The following is a 20,278-nucleotide window of genomic DNA, read 5'->3' as shown; positions in this document are numbered from 1 at the left end:
AAGCTGCCACACGAAACAATGCTGATTGCTGTATACCAACTTTTGCTGCTTGATCTAAACAATAAATGTGAACAACAGGATGCTGTTATAGCTCTTGTAAGGTAACCATTACAAAATTATAAGCATGTATTTTGTGAGGTCATTTTACCATTATTTCCTGACAGCAGAGTACTCCTAATGTTCAGCTATAATTCTGATCCTAACAGGGATTTACTTCTAAAAGTTACAGACAGAGCTGTTTTTTTACCCCTTCAGCCCCAGCCTAACATCAGGTCTCTTGCTTTTCCCCCACATTTACCAGCAGAGTCCCTAACATTACATCTCACTGCTACTGCTTCTTGCCTCTGGATGTCAGCCACCTTCATCATATCTTTCCTTTGAATATTAAGGCCAGGCTCAGTTACCCCCCTTGGCTTTTCATTTTCCAGTGGCCAGCAATCATCTCCTCACTACCCTGGAAGCCATGGGAACTGCACTGAGGAACAAGCACACTCTAGGACCAACATTAGTCCTCAAAACAGGCAGTGAAGGAGTGACCTGCTTAGTCATTTAGCTCTCACACATAGTAATTTACTCTTTATCTGGTAATCTGACTTAATCTGTCCTTTTATTTTTGGAACTTCAACATCTCTGCAAATCCTGAAAATAATGACTTGAAAGCTATGTTTAGAACTTTATTAATTCTGGATACTGAGATGGGCATGCTTCCAGCCTCCAGTATTCTAACAAGCAAGAATAATACACAACTGATATACAATTCTGAAAACTAGGTTCTCTTTTATATTCCCATTTCAAATATATGGATGAAGATAACAGCATGGGAAATATCAGCCTACACTGCTGAAAGTCTGGGAAAGAATAGCGGAAACTGAAAACAGAGCATTGTAATGAGAAGGGTTAAGTAAGCAAATATGCATCTCTTAAGCATTATCAGCAAAATGAGTTCTCTGAAGGCTGGCATTTAAAGGGATTCAGACTGTTATTTTGTAGCAGGAGGGAAAACAAAAAACATAACACTTGAAAGAAGAGAATTTTAGTATAGCCCAAGATAACTTAAGAGAACAATAGAAACATACAGCAGATCTCTTAATACGATGTCTTTCTACAGTGTCCCAAACTGTGACAATGTGAAAAGGCTAATAGTATTAATCCACAATCAAATAAAACCCCAAATTCAATCCTGTAAGAAGCTAACATAATAGGGTAGTTCTTAATCTAGACAGCATGCCCTGTCTCACAAAAAATGATTAGGAAGAAAGTGTCACCTGACTAGGATTGTGTGTCTCAATTTTCACAGTGCGATCAATGGATGTCTTTTAAGATTGAAAAAAATAATATTAACACCCTCCCTCCCATAAGATAACAATTATATTTCAATAAAAACTTTCAGACCTTTGCTGACCTTTAATTATTAAGGATCACTTTTAAAAGCAACAGAGAAGTGTGCATTTCTGGGCAGGGAAGGAGATGTTCTTGTTGTTAGTATTACAGTAATGATGGAATAATTCAATATCTGACATCTATGGCAAGACATATTGTAGAAGGAACAGAGCACCATGGCTGCCTCCAAGAGCTATGGACCCAAGAGAGCTCCTCTTGAACAAATGGAATCATATTATTCACTTGCATTAGCCAGCACAGGATGGGCCACTTGGACCTCGCACTGTGAGGCTGCAAGCGTGACAGGGAAGGTGGCTCAGGCCTGGACACTTGGTCTCCCGTGGCCGGATTCCAACCAACATCTTCCTTGACACTGCGAGTCCTGGTGACAGAGAAAGAAGCAATAGGAGGAAGCATAAGGAAAGGAAGAATTAAGAAGACAACACTTATAAGACAGGACTAAGGGTGGCATGAAAAGGTTTCGCACAGAAAAGAGAAGGCAAGTGGAGCAGTGCAAGTGTGTTTGAAATCTGAATTTGTATATTGAAGTTAAAACATCAGAAACAGGACATGACATGGAGAGTGGTATAGAATTTTTCTTTAAATATATAGATAGGAATTAACTGTTAAAGAAAATAAAGGAAAAAAGAGATGAGAGAGAAATTGCGTATTAAAAATTAGTCAATTTCTCTAAAATTAATTTAAAGTTTTTATACGGAAAAGCTACAACAGAAGAAAGAATAAAAATCAGGTATTAAATATTTTACCTGGTTTCCTCCAAGTCCATGACAAGAATACATAATCAGTGGTTTGCCACCATGGTTATTTTCACCAACATCCAGACACATGCGGTTACCTATATTTTTTAACTGAAGAAAGGGTGTTGTCAGGATAACAAAGCTCAGTGGAATGACAGAAACTCAAACTGTCTCAGTCAGAGACAAAAGTCACCTTTAGTTTAACAACAATTACAGCTGTTTGTTCATTTTCACTTTCTGCTATACTCAAATCTAAAAATCCTGTTTCCTCAGGTAATCTTTTCTAACTGAAAGCCTAGTAACTGTAGTCACACACAGAGTTATTTATTAGCCTGCTCTGTACAATGTTACTGTGATTAAAATCACAGTTTGAAGAGATACACATAAAATATTTAAAACAGGAGGAAGGGAAAGTTTTATTTGTAAATTCACGTCACCTCAAGCTAAGAGCTATTACTTTATTTTAGCAATGCAATGTCTAAAGTCACTGGCAGGGAAAATGACTTTTGACATTAATGAAAAATGAAAATGACACAGCTATTGACAAAACTATACAAGGGAGCAGAGGAGATTCTTTGCCCAGAGTAGTGACAGAAAACCCTAGAGCAGTTAAGATAGCTAACGTCTAAAAGCTGTGGCTAAGGTAGTAGGAAAGATTAGCAAACATCCTGGAGTATGAGGAATACAGGAAATAATTACAATTAAACTTACATATCCAGAAAACAAAGGATTCAGGTCTGGCACATATGCTTCTGGATAAACATTAGTGAGGTACCAGGTAAAATTTTTACACTGCAGGCGCTCCCTTAAAGCAAGTCTTTTTGATATATCTCCAAATGTCTTCTGTTAGAGGAAAGGAGGTAAAGAAGGATGGAATATAAATATATTAACATTCATTTTGCACATATAAAGCTATGATATTCTGTGTAGTACTAGGCAAGTTTTAAGCTTCATTTGTTGATTTTTTTCTTGTTAATGCTGTACTACTACAATTACTGCTGTCTTTCAGTGTCATAACACCACTGACATCCTGCCTGCAGCATTTCAAAGCGCCTGCAAGAAAAATACATTGCAAGATGGAAAACATAGAAGTATCTTTAGTCCCAAGAAAGTTTTAACAGATTGCCATGAAGTGGGAAAGTGCAAGTAAGAACATACTGATTACAGCCATAAAGCCATCTGATCTCACTAAAAGTGTAAGCTGAAACAACAAACTGGATTAATAAAATAATTAGCACAATATCCAGTACAATGTAGAATCTCCCAAACAAAATTCAGTTGTTTACGTGCTGGACATGCCTAGGAAATGTAACACCTTCAGTGATACAACAGTCACAAAAATTTATCACATGAAGGGGGAGAGACAACTAAAAGAAAACTAGATTCTAGCTGGGCAGAAAACTTACAAAATAAATAACCCAACATCCAATCTCAACCCCAAATATTTATTTACTTGAAAATAACTGACTTTTTAAGCAGATAGAGACAGGATGGTTAACCATCATCAAGTAACTTTTATTCTGCTGCTAAAGAACCACAGAACCTGCTTTTTCAGTAAGAATACGAAGCAACTTGAAACTAACAAGACTTTTTCTCACTCCAGAAAATAAATTAGTTTACATTGTCTACACCATTAGTTTCTCTCACGTTCTTCTGGTAGTTCCTGTACCTGGCGCAATGCAAACAACCCAGGAGAATGCATGAAAAAAACACTAATAAAAAAACCTCACCATACAAAACCAACATTCATCAACCAAACGCTTTAGGTTTTTTTCATGCTTGTTGGGGCTGCAGCATTAAGCAAACTAAACAGTCTTTTCATTAAAAGATCTAGAATCCTTACATACTTTGTCAATAAATAACTTTTGCTCACCAAAACTTTCACCGCAGCAAGTGTGATTTCTAATACCACCACCACCACCTACTTGTTTCACAATTTTTGCTGCCTCTGTGTTTCTTCGGTAAAATATTTCTTTATATTCATCCATCCACACTTCTGCAAGGCGAACTTGGTTCCGTGTGATCACCTGAGTACCTTTTGGGAAAGTGTGGGGACTCTTGCTGCGAAAGACATGGCCAACAACAGAGCAAGGCATGATCTCCAACTGTCCACCACACTGCCATACCTAATAATAACATTCAGTGTGTAAGTACACTGCAATGAGAATTCAGGGAGTGGAGAAAAATTCAGTAATACTATTGTTTACCAGAACACATCAAACCACTAGCAAGAGTACATATATCAGGCATACCATCAGTGAATTTCCTAATCATATAAGCTCTGGAAACACACATTTTAGATAGCAACCCTAAAAGCATTTAAAAAAAATTAAAAGCAGTTTATTGAGCATGTTTGTATTTCATTTAATAGGTAATTAGTAATTCAGTTTTTCTTGTCCTAGTTGGCTGATTGAGCAGAGGAATCAATATCTAATACTAATTTATTCTCAAATCCCCTGTACACTGTCAGCATAGAGGCAATGGCTAATCATGGAGCTAAACTTACTCTGAAAGACATTTCTATATTTTCACCTCCCCATATTTCCATTTCTTCATCATAGCTTCCAATGTGTTCAAAGTACTCTTTTGATATTGAAAAGAGACCTCCAGCAAAAGTAGGTGTTCTGCAAAAACAAAATTTTACCGAGAAAGAACAGTTCTTTAAATATAGATGTAAAATCATGGTGCAACTGTTCTAGGAATTTTCTATGCACTTGTTAGTACTTCACTACAGTGATGCACATTCTGGGCACAGATAATACTTCTAGCACTTAAATATGTTCACACATATTTAAGTCTCATTTGACAGCTTATTGCCATTTATTAAGAACTTGTTCAGGTTAAAAGCTGGCATAAAAGAAAGTGTCAAGAAAATAAACAAATGTTCTCTGTATGGAGGAAATCGAGCAAAAGTACAACTCCTACAGACCAGTAACCTGTCTGTGGACTAAGCAGGTACAATTATCATCAAACCACTACTGTATCAGCCTGGTATTTGGGTGCTCTGACCCTTTTTGTTATTCTTTCAAGTAAAGTGAATGAGGAGACAGAACCATTGTCCTGTCTCTGAAAATAACTGTGTATAATCCTCTTCTGCACATCCCTCCTAGGAATATAGGTAATTTCCACTGTATGTACAAGTAATGCAGAGCAATTACTATCTTGATGAGGCTACATTTTTATGAATGCTTTAAAACATGGTTCGCAAAGACAGTATTACAAAAAACATCTAAGATGCTAAGATGTCTGATTAGACTCATCAGAAGAACTAATTTATTTACAAACTATTGTTCATAAGATAAACTCTGTGAAGACAGAAGGATTTAAATAGTATTCAAATTAAATTTACCTAATTGGATAGGTTTCATCCTTTCTTCTTTTATTCTCATGTTTAGGAAGAGACTCCCATCCAAATGACAAACTCCAATCAAAATTTCCTCTGTTGTGGCTATGCCCATAAGGAGATGGTTTACTGAATTCAAAGGTATTGAGATCGATAGAAGCAATGTCAGGGCTTACAACAGCAACAGGATTCTCAGCTATTCTTGCTAATAATGGCTCTAACCAGCCATAAAAGCATTCACCTGTAGAAAAAATGGGAACACTAAATTTTTGCTTGGCTATAAAGTAGTACACAGGCTGTATTTTAACATGTCCAGCAAGCCAATATGAACTATTTTTAAATAGCATTGCTAATTATACTTTCAAAAATATGAAATAGAGATAGAAAAAATGATATATTGCTAACATTTATAATTAATAAAAATTCTGCAACGTTGAATTAAAGACAACAGCATTCTAAACCTGACCTGGCATATGTACAGGTTACACTTACAGTGAGCATCCAGGAAGGTGAGGGTCTCTCCTGTTGCCACTGAAGCTCCCAACAACCGCGCAGTGATCAGACCTTTTCTTTCCTTCTGACGGACTACTTTAACTATCTGAAACTGTTTCACATATTCTTCTAGTTTATCATGCAGGTATTCTAGAAAGAGAAATCACTGTCAGGATATTCAGTGTATACACATGCCACTGCCCAAAATGTTACACTATTAAGTGAACAAGATAAACAACTCACAATTACCCCAGAAATTATCTCAACATCAAAGCCATAAAAGTTCCCATCTGCTGAAGGCTATTTTTAGGGGCTGAGTGTTTTGGGGGTAGGGGTGTAGGAAGAGGTAACCAGCAGAGAACAGGGAGATGGAACATTAAAATAATTTTGAACAAGAAAGGACATGCTAGTACATCTCTGCTGCAGTGTTAACCATCTGAATACCAATTCCATTTTCATAGGAAATGGATCTCATACTTACATTATCTACAGCTCATACAAATTCTTTCCTTAATGATGGCACATTTACACAGTTTTGAAAGGCTACAGTATTTACAACAGCAACAGAAGCCACATAAAAACCAATTTAATTGTTCAGATTTTGAGAAAGAAACCCACATCTCTAATGAAACATCCCACACCATCTTTTTTATTCTGCCCATCCTAAGTATTAAACTGTACTACTGAACATGCTTCACATCCAAGTGTTTCAATAGACTCAATACAGACGTGCAAAAAAGTGTAAATACATTAGTACAAGTATGTATAAACACGTTCGTCTTAAGCTAAGCATAAAAGGTTTCTGAGCTTGCATTTGTGTTTACACTAAGAATATACAGAATTAATTTTAAGACTCAGCTTTACTGCTGAAGATTAGGTTGCCATCAAATAATTTTGCATTCTAATAAAGACACTACCCTTCATATTACTGAATTTTATTTGCCTACAGACAACCACTGTGATAAAATGCAAATTTCTACAAGTCTGGGCCAATTTATACTTGGATGCAAATTGCAATTGGTTTGAAACAAAAATTACAAAGCTACTTGTCATGCAAGCAGTTATGCAGGTAAATCAGCATTGGAAAAAACAGAAATTGGGTTTTGTTTTGTGGGTTTTTTTTTTTTTTTAGAGCACAGGAATTTCATATTTAACTACCTTATAGGAAAAATGGTGGGGGAGGGCTATTTTATATTAAAAAAAAAAAAAGAAAGAAACAAAACCATTTAGAATACTGTTATACATGTCAATAGTGGTAAAGAGACCTTAGCCAATTTATCTGCAATGGTAACATTTTCAATTAAGAACAAAAGAAGACGACTTCTTACCATCTACACTGGCATCATCCACCAAAATAATCTCTTTCAGCAGGATGGCAGGAGATGTGTACATCACACTGTGCACAGTTCTGAGCAGAGTTGACCACGCCTCATTATGGAAAACGATGACAATGCTTGTGGTTGGCAACGGCGGGCAGCGCTTAAACTTTTGTTCAATACATCTACAAATTAGAAAGTGTCAGAGTAACAAAATGGACAACAATATTTTACTCAAACTCTTCAACTTTTCTCTCCAGTACAAAACTTTGTAATTATGGACATTAAATGCTTTTCTGCTTTCTATCCTAGCTTTGGAGTGCAAAGGTAGGTACTTCAACTGAAGCAGCTGTTCAGATATTTTGTTAATATCACCACTGAGAATTGAACAACTTAGTTTTGCTTCTGTCTCAAAGACATTTCAGTATATTTCATATAATATCCAGGCCTTCTTCAGGAAAAAATACTATTTTATTTAGAACAGCAGGTACTGACTGAGCTAACTCAAAAGTCACCATTACTGCTGAAACATAAGAATACAAAGAAGAATATTTATTAGAAAAAAATCAGAGTTTGTAAGGAAAATATAACCTATCTAATTCAAATTTCAAAGCTCTGTAGAAGTGTTATGTAAAGCTTAGGGCAGCATGTCCCAATTTAAACCCACAGTTTTTCAAGGCTGACATATCCTAAACATAACTTTAGATCCAATGGCAAGTCAAGATGACAATGCTGCATTCATAAGTTGCACACTCAATGTTTATGGCCTGTCAGCTTTGGGGCCTGGAGGACACCCCAAGGCAATAACCAGAGTCACTGCCTCACAAACACACAAGCAAAGCCTCCCCAGTTATGCTCCAGGAGAGGTTCAGGTGAGCTGCACTGTGTGTACCAGGAGCAGCTCAGTAAGTTCAGCCACTTCTGGCACAGATGCCTGACAACATTGCATCTGACACTGACAGAGACTGCTCATAACTAAAATCCACTCTCCTCAAGCCCTACAGTGTACATTTAAAAAAATCTTCAACACCACAAGATTGCTGCTGAGATCTTCCATTCCCTTGTTCAACAGTTTACAAATCCGAATTTATTAAATTATGCCTAAATTCCTAATTTATTAAATTAAATGATGTAGTTTTATTAACACTGAATGCTAAAAAAATGGGGGGTTGTTTTAATTGGAAAAGTGTTGAAACCACATTTTTAGTTTTATTCTAAGTAAAACTAAGCAGGCTTCCCAAAAGTTACTCAGAAATTTTAGCCTTAAAGGCAAAATCAGAACACCTTATTTAAATATGGTTATTTTGAATTCAAAATCATGAAAGAAGTGAGCTTTTCTAAACATTCTTGGCTTTGGCACTGTGGATCACTATGTACAGCCAATCATTATGTATTGAGACTTTCCTAAACTACCACCTACTGCTGAACTCAAATCCCTTTGCAGGCTGAATTTCTGAGAAGTTTTTCAACTATCGGGACATACACACTTCCACTTACTCAGGAGGTCGAGTGTCTGGTCCAAGATCTCGGTGTAAAGAAATCCTATCACTTGCAAATGCATTAAAACAGTGTTTCTCTTCTCCGGCCTGTTTCTCTTTCTGTTCTTCTGAACTTAAGTTGATGGTTTTAAATGCTTTGCCAGAAGCTCCAGGAGCATTAGGATCTTGAAGAGGCCGATCCAGAAAAGGTTTCAGTTCCACTGGAGTATAGTGCCCTGGCAAGCAGTGTCTCTCTCCAGGAACCTTAGTTTGCCTAATGGGTGCTTTAATCTGCATTTTGGGCTTTGCACCTTTGATATTGTTCATAGCATTTAACACAAGACCTAATACGTGACTTTTCTTTCCAACAACTGGCTCAATCCCTGCTTCATCCTTAAAATCTTGAACACCCACTTCTCTTTGTAATAAAAATAAAAATACCAGAAAGACAAATACAATAATGCTAAACTTCCAAAGTTTCCAGTGAAAAAATGTCTTAAATAGTTTAGATGTCTTTTTCAAGGCCATTCTAGTTTTAAAAATTTTCACACAACAGAAGTTTCTGTGAGTGCTGTTCTTCAAATATGTCGCAGCATTTCTTGAAATTATAACACCTGTAAATTAAAACAAACAGTATTAATTTAGATGTTATTAGTATATTCAACTATGTAAAGCCATAAAAAATTAATGGGAAGGAATTAATTCACAACTCCCAAAAAATCAAATGTTATGCAAGCTACATCACTTAAAGATACATCAAACCTATCTATAAAATACCCATAATGCCCTTTCCCTGCTTTTTGCTTTGGGTTTTATGTGTTAAATACATATGGATGAACATGAAATCAGGCATACCATCAAGAATAAAACAGTATTTCTACATAGTGCCACTACTTCAAGTTTATTTTCTTCCAAGTAGTTTGTTTAAAATTAGAATAAAGTCTTATAGAGCAAGGAATTTCAGTTAAATGATGGGACAGAAGAAGAACAGGTGGCATCAATACATTAGTTCAAACTGCATGTCAGAAAGAGCCATGTGGAAAGTGAACTAAAATATAGGAAAGACTTTTCAATCAACTTATTTCAACAATTTTCAAGTTTCTGCCATTATTTTTTTCACAGACAAGTAATTATTCACTTTCTCTCAAAGATGAAATTAGGAAAGACATTTGAAGACTACCAAAATCCAAGTGATTTGAAATAAATTCTCTCTGCCGAACTGGCAGTTTACAAGGGGGTACCTTCTGCCATCAGCTTGAATAGCTGGAATAGCTATTCAGGGAATAGCTTCATTTTAGTCTAAATTGCATGTATGTGAAACAAGAAAAGAAATAAACAGCATCTAGCTAAAAGCCACACTTCCCACTTGCTAACTGCTCACCACAAATTGCAAAAAACGACTTTGTTATTTATTCCTCTGAAATACAAGCAGCTCTTAGCTGGAGTAATATATACTCAGGAACAGATACAAGTCAGAGAAAACAAAAACCCCCACCCCTTACCTGCTTTTCTTCAAGAATCAGCAGGAGAAACTAAGCATCTAGATTTCTTCACATTACAATGTTTTCCAAAGGTTATGTCAGCTTAATAAACCCATACATTCAAACTACAGTGTTTTTACCATGGAGTTATTGTTAAAAGAATGCAGAGGGGAAGCATATTAGATCATACTAAAAGGTACCAAAACCATGCTTCTCAACTCACAGAATTTCAAAAAATTCAAACCAAACAAACCAGTCCACTTCTGTGTCACATATTATTTTCCTATTTTTCCTTACTGCTGAAACATTTGAACTACAACACTGATAACTTTATATGGAACACTACAAATAAAAACTATCTTCCCAATGAAAGGATTGCAACCAAATTACCAAACTACCAGACTGAAAAATGTCTTGTTTTCTCACAGTGTCTTGTGGGTTGATCTTGACTGGCTGCCAGACACCAACCCAGCCACTCTCTTGCTTTCCATCCTCAGCATGACAGTGGGGACAAAATAAGATGGAAAATCACATGGGTTGAGCTAAGGACACCGTGATCATTTAGTAGTTACTGTCACAGAGAACACAGACCTGTAATGATGAATTTGAATTTACTGCCAATTTAAAATAAAGTAGGATGGTGAGAAATAAAGGCTCAAGCTACCTCCCCTGGCTCAGCTTCACTCCTTCATTCCCAATTCTTCTCTCTCCCTTCTGCCTAGTGGCCAGAAGGAATGAATAATAAGGGCTGTGGTTAGCTTGTAAGACTTGAGCACTCCTTCCTCTGCACACATCTCCCCTGCTCCAGCACAGGTTCTCTCCATGCAGTCCAGTACTTCAGCATAAACTGCTCCAGCATGGGCCATGCACGGGTCACAGCTCCTGCCAGGCTAACCATAGGCTGCATCCACCTGCTCTGCCCTGGGGTCCTGCACCTCCTCCGGGGTGCTCCTTTCATGGGCTGCAGAGAAATTCTTCACTACAGTCTGCTCCATGAGCTGCAGGGGGAATCTGCTCCAGTGCCCGGGAATGCCTCCTCCCCTCCTTCTTCACTGACCTTGGGTTCTGCAGAGTTTCACATTTTTCTCACCCCTCTTTCTCACAGCTGCTGTGCAGTATTTTTTTACCCTTTCCTAAATACCTCGTCACAGAGGCACCACCTGCTACACTGGGTGGCTCAGCTTTGGCCAACAGTGGGTCTGTTCTACAGCTGGCTGGAACCAGCTGTGTTCAGCCCTGGATGAGACTGGAGGTGGGGGGCAGCCCCGACTCTCAGCACAGAGACCACCTGTGCAGCCATCCTAACCCTGCCATGAAAATGCAACACACAAGGTAAACCACCAAATATGTACAGATCAGCACCCAGCATTGCAGGGACTCTGCAGGTTGCTAACCAGGAATGATTTCCTAACACCATCAAAAAGAAAATCACTTTACTGTTTCACAGTACACCATGCACAAGCACATAAGATACTAGTAAATCTGAAAACTTAGAGATCAATAAGCGATATAAATAGATCTTCCTCAAATGGGAAGAAAACATCTTCATATATAAACCTCTATCTATCAAACACATGATGCCCTAAGAGGCATTAGAAACACGAGACATGTGGAGAATGCTGCCACAACACTCGTATGAAACGTGTCTGCCCCTAGAAATGAACCTTCCCTGGAGTTGGGTGGGTTGTGGAAGACAGCAACACAACTTAACCCTTTTAATATGAATTACTACACTCTACCAGCAGGCCACGCACAGAAACAAGTGCAAGTGATGTTTCTTAAGAAAAGATCCAGTGACAGTCCCGGAATATTATGTGCAGGAAATACCAGGTGGACAGAGGCTTGACTGCCACAAGCATACAGCAAAATCTTTTGATATAGACAAATGCTGAGTGTAGCTTTGTTGACAAAATATCTGATGGGGATATTGCTTACAATAAGAGAAGAGTTCTTTGTCACACAAAAGAGCAGCAGTTTCCAGAACAGAAGCTGCATTGTCCCAAGAACTTTTGCCATGAAAGCTGTATTTTACTTGGGGTTTTTACCAGGATAATTTTGTAGTCAGAAATACAATCTTCATTCCCCACAAATGTCTCTCACATTTTCGTGGCATACCAATGTGTCAGCAAACACAGACCAAGCTACCATTCAGTCCTCCAGGACATGATGAAGAAATATGTGGCATGATTAAACTCCCTGGGGTGACTGTTTAGCAAAGCATTTAATCTTCTATTCATTACTGTTGTTTTCACTAATAGTAGTCTGGATTCTTACAGCACTTTGAAATAACTAGCCCTAAACATCTGAAGTTGGATTTTTATTTGTTTTTTGGGAAGAAAATAACTAGAAAACTAAAATGTACTACTAAATTCTTCTAAAAGTGCCAAAAAGCAGCTGCCACGCTACTTCAAACCACATCACATGGGCAGTGTGAGAATTCAATGCAGTCTATGTTACACTATGCCACCCACTGGTTCTGATGTCAGACTGTCTGCAAAAACTCTTACAAGAAAGCCTTGCTAATGCAGCCAACAAGTAGAAAACTCTGATTTTTTTGTTAGCTTGATCTTAACAACACTGTAGAGAATAATCTTTTTTATAAAACTATCATTAACCCAAGTCAGCAGAAATTCTTTCCAGTCATGCAAGACAAAATTCATTGGGGTTAGTATCAAAGATATACTTCACCTCAGTGTTTTTTTAAAAAAGTATTTTAAAATCTACTTTTCTTCTATCTGAATGTTAAACAGGTTTCAAATGTTTCCTGACAATATTGCTTACAGAACATAAAAATCTAAAAGAATAGATAAAAATACTAAAACTCAAAAAAAACCCTAAAAAATGAGAAACAATGGTTCAGAATTATTCTAATCAAAACTACTTAAATACATAACTTGGCTTCAACCTGATTGAATTCTTCTATAATTGGAGAAGCACAGTCTCAGAAAAAGTTTGCCTATTTCTTGTTGTAATCAAAGCATACAATCCCTTCCTTAAACCTTAAGAGTCCCCTTAATCAGAAGGTGGGTGTGAATAAAAACAATGAGAAAATACTATAGGGAAAAAACCAAACAACCTTGACAATGGTGATCAACTGCGCTCACCAAATTAGTGAAAGTCTGACAAAGCTATTCAGGATACTTTAACTGTAAGAAGTGCTACTTCCCCTACTGGCATTTCTGAATCTAAAATTCTGAACAGGGCTTTTTGTTTTCTTTGTGTACCAATGTAGGTGCTACTAGAACATTAGTTACTGAAATACTCAATTTGGTAAATGATATTTTCATCTTCTACCTTTATGGAAAATTGATGCTTTTTTCGTTGGCAAATAATTTTTTTTAAAAAATCACTGAACAAAACTGTTTGCACTTCCTAGAAGTTCCTCTCAGAGGAACATCCAATCACATAAGTGCCTTTGGTGACAGAATAAGAAACATCCAATTCAGAGTGAACCCTTTTCAAGGTCTAGCTTATTATGGAACATGAAGATTCTTCACACAATAAAAACCATTCAGAAGCACTTCAGAAATTTGGGATAATTAAACAAGTTGTTTAAGTTTAGCAAACTGAGCTACTGGTTACAATAATATTAGCTCATGATTTAAATAAAGGAACAAATGATCAAATGAAATGTACAGAAGTTGAAGACTAAAGACATGAAAATGAGAAACAGAATCAGCTGTTCAGTTTCTATCTCCTCACCTGCTTATCTGTTTCAGTCAGTTCCTACTGAATGCACTCCTAATAGGGTACACATACCTAAAAGAAATGCACAAACCCCAGGTGCTGTTCCTCCGGGTACATTCTTTGAAGCTCACTCAGTAGAAATGCGGCTCTATTCCTGAACAAAAGCTGTTGGAGGAATTCAGCATGTGTTCAGTTCCTGAGCCTTCATTTTAGAAACATTAAGAGCACAGGTTATTCTAGCAAATACTGGATGTCACCTGCCTCATTGATTATGACAGAGAAAGGAGAAGCTGTACCCCTGGAGGAGATACTGAAGAAGTTCTGAGCAACAGCAGCACAGAACAGGCTTGCTGAAACAAACTTGGTCAAGCATTTCCTTCAGCAGTTTCATTTAGATAACAAAATACAGGAGGAAAAACCCTGAACAAACCATCACCAAACCTCCTTCTATGTATTCTGATGGAAGTGCTTCAAACTCAATCTGTGACAAATTGAGTTTGAAGCACTCAAAATTAGCACTACTACCACTTTGCTACAGCCCAGCACTGCATATGACAGGCAGAGACAGACAGCTCCCTTTGACAATTGATAGCATAGTAAAAATACACAGTAATCATTGTTATAAAAATATTTATGGCTTATTTTTACACACCTGAGACATGTACATGACATGCACTTATCTCAAATTTAAATTTCACTCAACTCTGTATTTTCAATTTCTCCTTGGTCAAATTGTTTTGGACCTCTGTTAAAATTATTTTAGATTGTCCCTAAAGACACCATGATGAAAAGTAAGCATGATAGCAGCTGTAAAGTGCTGTTTTAAATTAGAAGGATTAGTGTCTCATTTTCATTTAAGCACCAGAAGATAATGTCTGGACCATAACTAGAGGACTTTTGTTTGTTTTCCTGATTGTAGCAACATTTCTAAGATAACAAAAACACCCAAGTATCAAGTGCATGTCCTAAAATCACAGTTTTCTAACTGGCCTTAAACTTTTGTTGAAGTGATAAGCATAAAGCAAAGGAAGTTTCCTCATGGGAGATTTACTGGGTTACTGACTGCTAAAGTAATCTTTGTGGGAAGCTTCCATAGCTGTCTTCACTTTCCTCCTCTTCCCACTTCGGTGTCTCTTTTCCAGACACATTTCACTGCTGAATTGTGTTAGTCCACTGTAGTTAGTCACTGGTGCTAAACTTTAATTGCTGAATCACTGTCAGTGGTTATGTGATATGATCTCTGTAAGCAGAACTATTTCCTATGGTACATGATCTCAGTGAGTCTTAGGGAAAATCAGGCAAGAGTAACACAGTAAGTGAATAAATCCATGCTTTACATGACTGAAAAAAATCTAGCACTTTATAATTTAGAAACTTGAGGCACTCTCAGATCTTGTAGAAGACAGGCACAACAATGAGCAGATTAGGAGAAGAAACTCATGTTGAACATGACTCTCTACACTGATTCCAAAAGACAGAAAACCATGGACTAGGTAACAGCTCTTCGAACAGGCAAACCAGGCAGCAAACATGGCAAAGCAAAAAATTATCTCAAAGCAACACAGTGTGTCACCTAGAACCACAGGCACTGGGGAAATGTCACAGAGAGGGCAATTATACCTTGTTCCTATTTTGACAGGCCTCAAGATACCCGGGCTGCTTCTGGTATCACCCCACCCCAAAAAAGGGACAAGTTACGTGGCAATAGTAGTTACGAGGAGGAGGAAAACTGGTCCTCTGCTCCTTCCCACAGTGCAACAAAAATAGCAATTCAGGCTCTCCGTAACTAACTTAATTTTTACTTTGCTCTGTTAGTGAGAAGCCTCAAGATGACAGCAGCAGATGCCAAACTGCCCAGGCCATTGAGCAAACCTGGCTAAAAAAGGAAACCAAACCCTCTAAGTTGGCTGCTTTGTCTCAGCCTTTAAGTCTGGCAGCTCAGCACTGCACCACTGCCTTCAGTCAAGACTGACTTGATCAATAGAATTGATAATCTTTTAAACAAAGGTCTTTTTGTTACAGAAGACTAACATATACAACACTACCGAGATGCATACGTATTTGTATTTCCAGTCAGATTTTTTATTTAACCAACTAAAATTTTTATGAACAAATTCTTCTTTGTAGAGGAATATTTTACACAAAGTTTAAAAAAAATTAAAATTCATGGCACAGAGGTTATTAAATTTAAAGTACACTTCTTCTGTCAGTTTCCAGACCTAAGCAAACATTGTCTAAGTATAGTCACCTGCTGTGCAGAAAACTAACACAGTGCCGGAGGGGACCGACAATGCGGTAACTTTTTAAAAGCCCTCGGAGCAGGATGAAATAGCCCTGAGTTATCTGGCAGTGTACACAACTGGTACCGCCCTGCCTCCCCGAATCAATGCGGTACTGTGGGCAAACCCTTGGGCGGGATCCGTACGTGGCAGAGACACCTCCCTCGGTCAATACCTTCGGTTTGGACAGTGCATCCGGCCAGCACTTCCCGGAGCCCCGTGTCCGCACAGGCAGCCCGGGCTCCTCACCCGCTGCGCGTTACCCCGGAGCGGAGCTCGCAGGGCTGGGCTGGCCCGGCCCCGGGCAGGCCCCCGGCGGCCTCGCTGGCACTGAGGGCACCGCGCGTGGGGCGCGCGCGCCAAGCGCCGCCTGAGGGGGACCCCCCGGGCAGCCCCGGCCCCGGGCAGCCGCGGCCCCGCGCCCCCCCAGGACCGCCCCCGGACCTCACGGCTCCCGCCCGCCTGCCGAGCCCCGCCGGGCGCGCCCGCACCGGCACGGGCTGCGGCGAGCGGAGGAGAAGCGGCAGCCGACGCTGCCCCGCCGCCGACCACAGCCCTCGGAGAGGCCAAGGAGGAGCGGAGCCGCGCGGTGCCTCCCGCGGCTCTCCCCCACTCACCTCGTCCAGCGGGAGGACGGCGAAGGCGCTGCCGAGCGAGCGGCACCGCAGCCCCGGGAGGCCGGAGCCGGGCGGGCTCTGCGGCTTCCGCCCCGCGCCCGCCAGGTGCGCGCGGCCGGCTCCGCGCCTGCGCCCGCGCGCCCGCGCCCCGCCCTCACCTGGCGCCCAGGTGCGCGAGGCGGCCCCGGGGGCGCGCCCGGGGAGCCCATCCCGGCACGCGGGGCCGGCGCTGCGCGCGCCCGGCAGCGCTGCGGGGCCCGCTCCGACCAGCCAAGGGACACCCCGTGCCTGGCGGGGCTGACCAAGCGCTCCCAGGGCTGGGAAACCACACACAGTCCCTCTGAGGGCGAGATCACAGCCTGCCAGAAGGGATAGCACACTGCGCGCTCTCTCTTCACAATGCACTTTCCCAGAGAGATAAGTACAGAATCGCTTTTCCACAGAAGCATGGTTTGATGTGGGGGAGAAAAAACCCAAAATAATATTTGCGCTCCCATAACAGAGTGTAGAGTCCCCTGCTTTGTACACTCAAATAATAGCAGCACAATCACCGTCTCACTCCAGCACTTCACAACTTCTTTCTATGAGCTGCAGAACCGCAGGTATCTAAACACACTCAGCAAGTACAAGGGGAGTTGGCAGGAGTTGTACTGATTTGTGTCAAAGCAGTGCCAAAAATGGTTATGCCAGTTCTTTCAGGAATTAATATTGCCCAGGAACACTTTAATACAGATTCAGACTAAAATCTCTCACAATTCACAGGTTCTGTTATTTCTAGATAAAATCCTTCCTTACGACTTTGGCAGCTGATGCCTAAACTGTGGCAAGCACTACAGCACCTGAGACAGGCACAGCCAGTGGTCAACTTTTGTAGCACAAAATTCTAGTAAGGCAAATTTCTAGAGTGAACTTTAAAAAAATCTGCTGTTTCCCAAAATAAAGCCTGCACTAAAGGGCATAGTGACTCCTGAAAAAGCCCAAACACCCAATCCCAACCATCAAGAGCAGTGTCAAACAAAACCCCACCTCAGAACAAGACAGACCATTCACACAGCTTCTCTTTTAGCAAGCACCATGTCACATAATTAGGAACAACTTTTAGCAGAGACAGAAGCATGAGATTTTTGCAGTAATGGTCCAATTCTTTACATTTTATGGCAGGTCAATGTTGCAAAACCCAAAGAGTTCTAATTACATTGAAAGACAAAGCAAGAGGTAAAACCACAGAGCAAATGAAGCTAGACAGCAAAACCACTGTTAACATCTTTGAGAAGTGGCATAGTCATAAGCTGATGGAGAAGTACTTGCTAATGAAATATTTTCTTATTTTCCTCTTTTCCCCCTGTTCAGCACTGTATATGGAACCCATTAATGAGTTCTTTATCATCACCTTCTGAGGAGCCAGAATCCACTGCCACTGAGACTTTCCTGAAATGTCACGTTTCAAAGAAAATCTTCAGCAAATTGTGTAACATTATAAGCTCTGTTTAAAGTATGTTTATAAAACTACTCACTCATTTAATGAATAAAAAGATTAAATTTTATGTTACTAAACCAGAGCTGCCTGATTTTAGGAAGTCTACAGCCTTTCTAAAAATTGCTGTAGCCATATTTGAGAAATTTGCAATAGTCAAACCTAGTCCAGAAATGGGAAAAAAAAACCCCTTCAAATTCCTTCCACTCTATTTTTGTTAAGGATCTTACTAGTTTAGTTACTTTTAGCTATTTATACTAATAAATTTTGCCTAATACTTCCTAGATACTTCCTAGACCATCTTTTTAGCATTCTATAAATCTAAAAAATGGTTGCAAATTAAACCAGGAAATGGTATTTAGCACAAGGTTACCAAAAATCATTTTATTTCCTTTAGAAGATATTCTAGGCATTCTGTACCTGCAGATGAAAAGGGGGACAAGAGAGAAGAGGAAGAGACACCTATGGCTTATGTTGCTATAGCTACAAGATGCTTAGATTTTCAGTTCCAGTGAATGAATCAATAGAACCCACAGCTTCACTCTCCTCTTTTATTCATCAAAGGCAAAAGTGGAAGATGGGTTGCTAAGCAACATCACACTGAAGAGTGCAGGGCTTTGAAATTAGCATTACTGACTCCCCTCCATCCCAGAAGTCTGTTCCATTCAAATCCACTTATTAAGGAGCTAAAACACCCCACCAAAGTACCAGAACATGCATTTTTAAAGTAAGAAACAGTACAAGCAGATAGGTATGACACCAAACCATTTCTTCTGCAGATAAAGTTTAAAAAAAAAAAAAATAAAGAAAAGCGCAGGAAAACTTCAACTGGCTTACATAAACCAAAAAGATATTATATTAAAGCAAGGTTTTTTCTGAAAGACTACTTAGACCCTTTTTTAAAAATATTTAAATTCAAAGGCATGTCTCATTTGTACTCGTATTTTAAAAACTTCAGATATAAAAAGACACCAGTGCCTAGATGGCTAATGGGAATTCAGAAATCCTACCTGCATGGGGTATACATAAAACTTGTCACCAAACTTGAAGTCTCAGTTTAATTTCTATCAACTAATTTCTGTATCTTACCATTGCCATGACTTAATCTGTCACACCTTATGAAAGGCTAATGTCCATCTTATGAGAAAAACAAATCAGATGCAGGTGTCTGGATGTTTTTGAAAACATCTTGTACCTGTTTTTACTCTGAACTTCAGCTAAATGTTATTCCTATGCTATCCAGGAAGCAACAACACATTGATCTTGCATGAATAAGGCTGTGTACAAGGAAATGTTGTTTTACTAGAAGCTGCCTCAGTACTTATTCTTTTTATAGTGAAAAAACACCACCAATGTTATAAACTATTTATAACATACTGACCCCCACAACCCACCTGTCAGAGTTCCCCCATCCTCAGCATTCTCCAGATCTTTCCATGTTCCTCATTCCACTCCATACCATCAGTTTTTCCTCAGTACACTAAATCTTCCTCCTCTGAGCTCCGTCATGCTGCAAACGTACAGGAAAGGAGCAGGGGGCAGTCATGTACAGACTGACTGATAGTGCTCAAACAGAAAGGACAAAGCCACACTCTAAGTTTCAAGGACTGCTAGGGAAGAAGAGGTGACTTACTTAAGTCTCTTCTCCCTTCTAATATCCACACAAATCTTGCAGAAGTGTTACAGTCCTGAGACACATCTGTTCATTTTAGTTGAGCTGACCAACAGCTCCAAAGTCACTGGAATGCAGGACCTAGCAACCACCAGCAGGCAGCATCATTGTCTAAGTGATGCAGCTCAATGCATTCGGAAAACAAGGCTAAAAATTCCCCAAGATACAGCACCCAGTTATTGATAAGCAAGATTAGATACAACAGCAAACAGGCTCCTTTGTTACCCTTGAGTTGTCCTAAAAAGAAACCCAAAAAATCAAACTGAAAGTAACTTTACACAATGTCAACAGGAAAAGCCAA

At 39.4% G+C, this 20,278-nt stretch overlaps 1 protein-coding gene across 7 annotated transcripts in view; it reads right to left on the bottom strand.

Moving 5' to 3' along the window:
• The window catches only part of GALNT3 (polypeptide N-acetylgalactosaminyltransferase 3), a 27,180-nt gene extending 6,902 nt beyond the window's left edge, over positions 1-20,278 (bottom strand). The window contains exons 1-10 of one of the 7 annotated variants that reach the window (XR_012581985.1): positions 16,990-20,278; positions 8,787-9,381; positions 7,302-7,474; positions 5,974-6,123; positions 5,488-5,722; positions 4,645-4,762; positions 4,064-4,264; positions 2,850-2,981; positions 2,148-2,249; positions 1,403-1,762 (exon numbers count right to left, since the gene is read on the bottom strand). Coding sequence is in view for 6 of the 7 variants with exons in the window: in XM_074548573.1 (XP_074404674.1) it covers positions 1,697-1,762; positions 2,148-2,249; positions 2,850-2,981; positions 4,064-4,264; positions 4,645-4,762; positions 5,488-5,722; positions 5,974-6,123; positions 7,302-7,474; positions 8,787-9,295 (1,686 nt within the window). In the remaining variant the exon portion in view is untranslated. The other 6 variants (XM_074548571.1, XM_074548573.1, XM_074548569.1 and 3 more) reach the window with 6 other exon arrangements.

The sequence above is a fragment of the Zonotrichia albicollis genome, chromosome 10 (genome assembly GCF_047830755.1).
Source record: "Zonotrichia albicollis isolate bZonAlb1 chromosome 10, bZonAlb1.hap1, whole genome shotgun sequence".
Lineage (NCBI taxonomy): Eukaryota > Metazoa > Chordata > Aves > Passeriformes > Passerellidae > Zonotrichia > Zonotrichia albicollis.
This window is presented reverse-complemented; position numbering and strand designations above follow the sequence as displayed.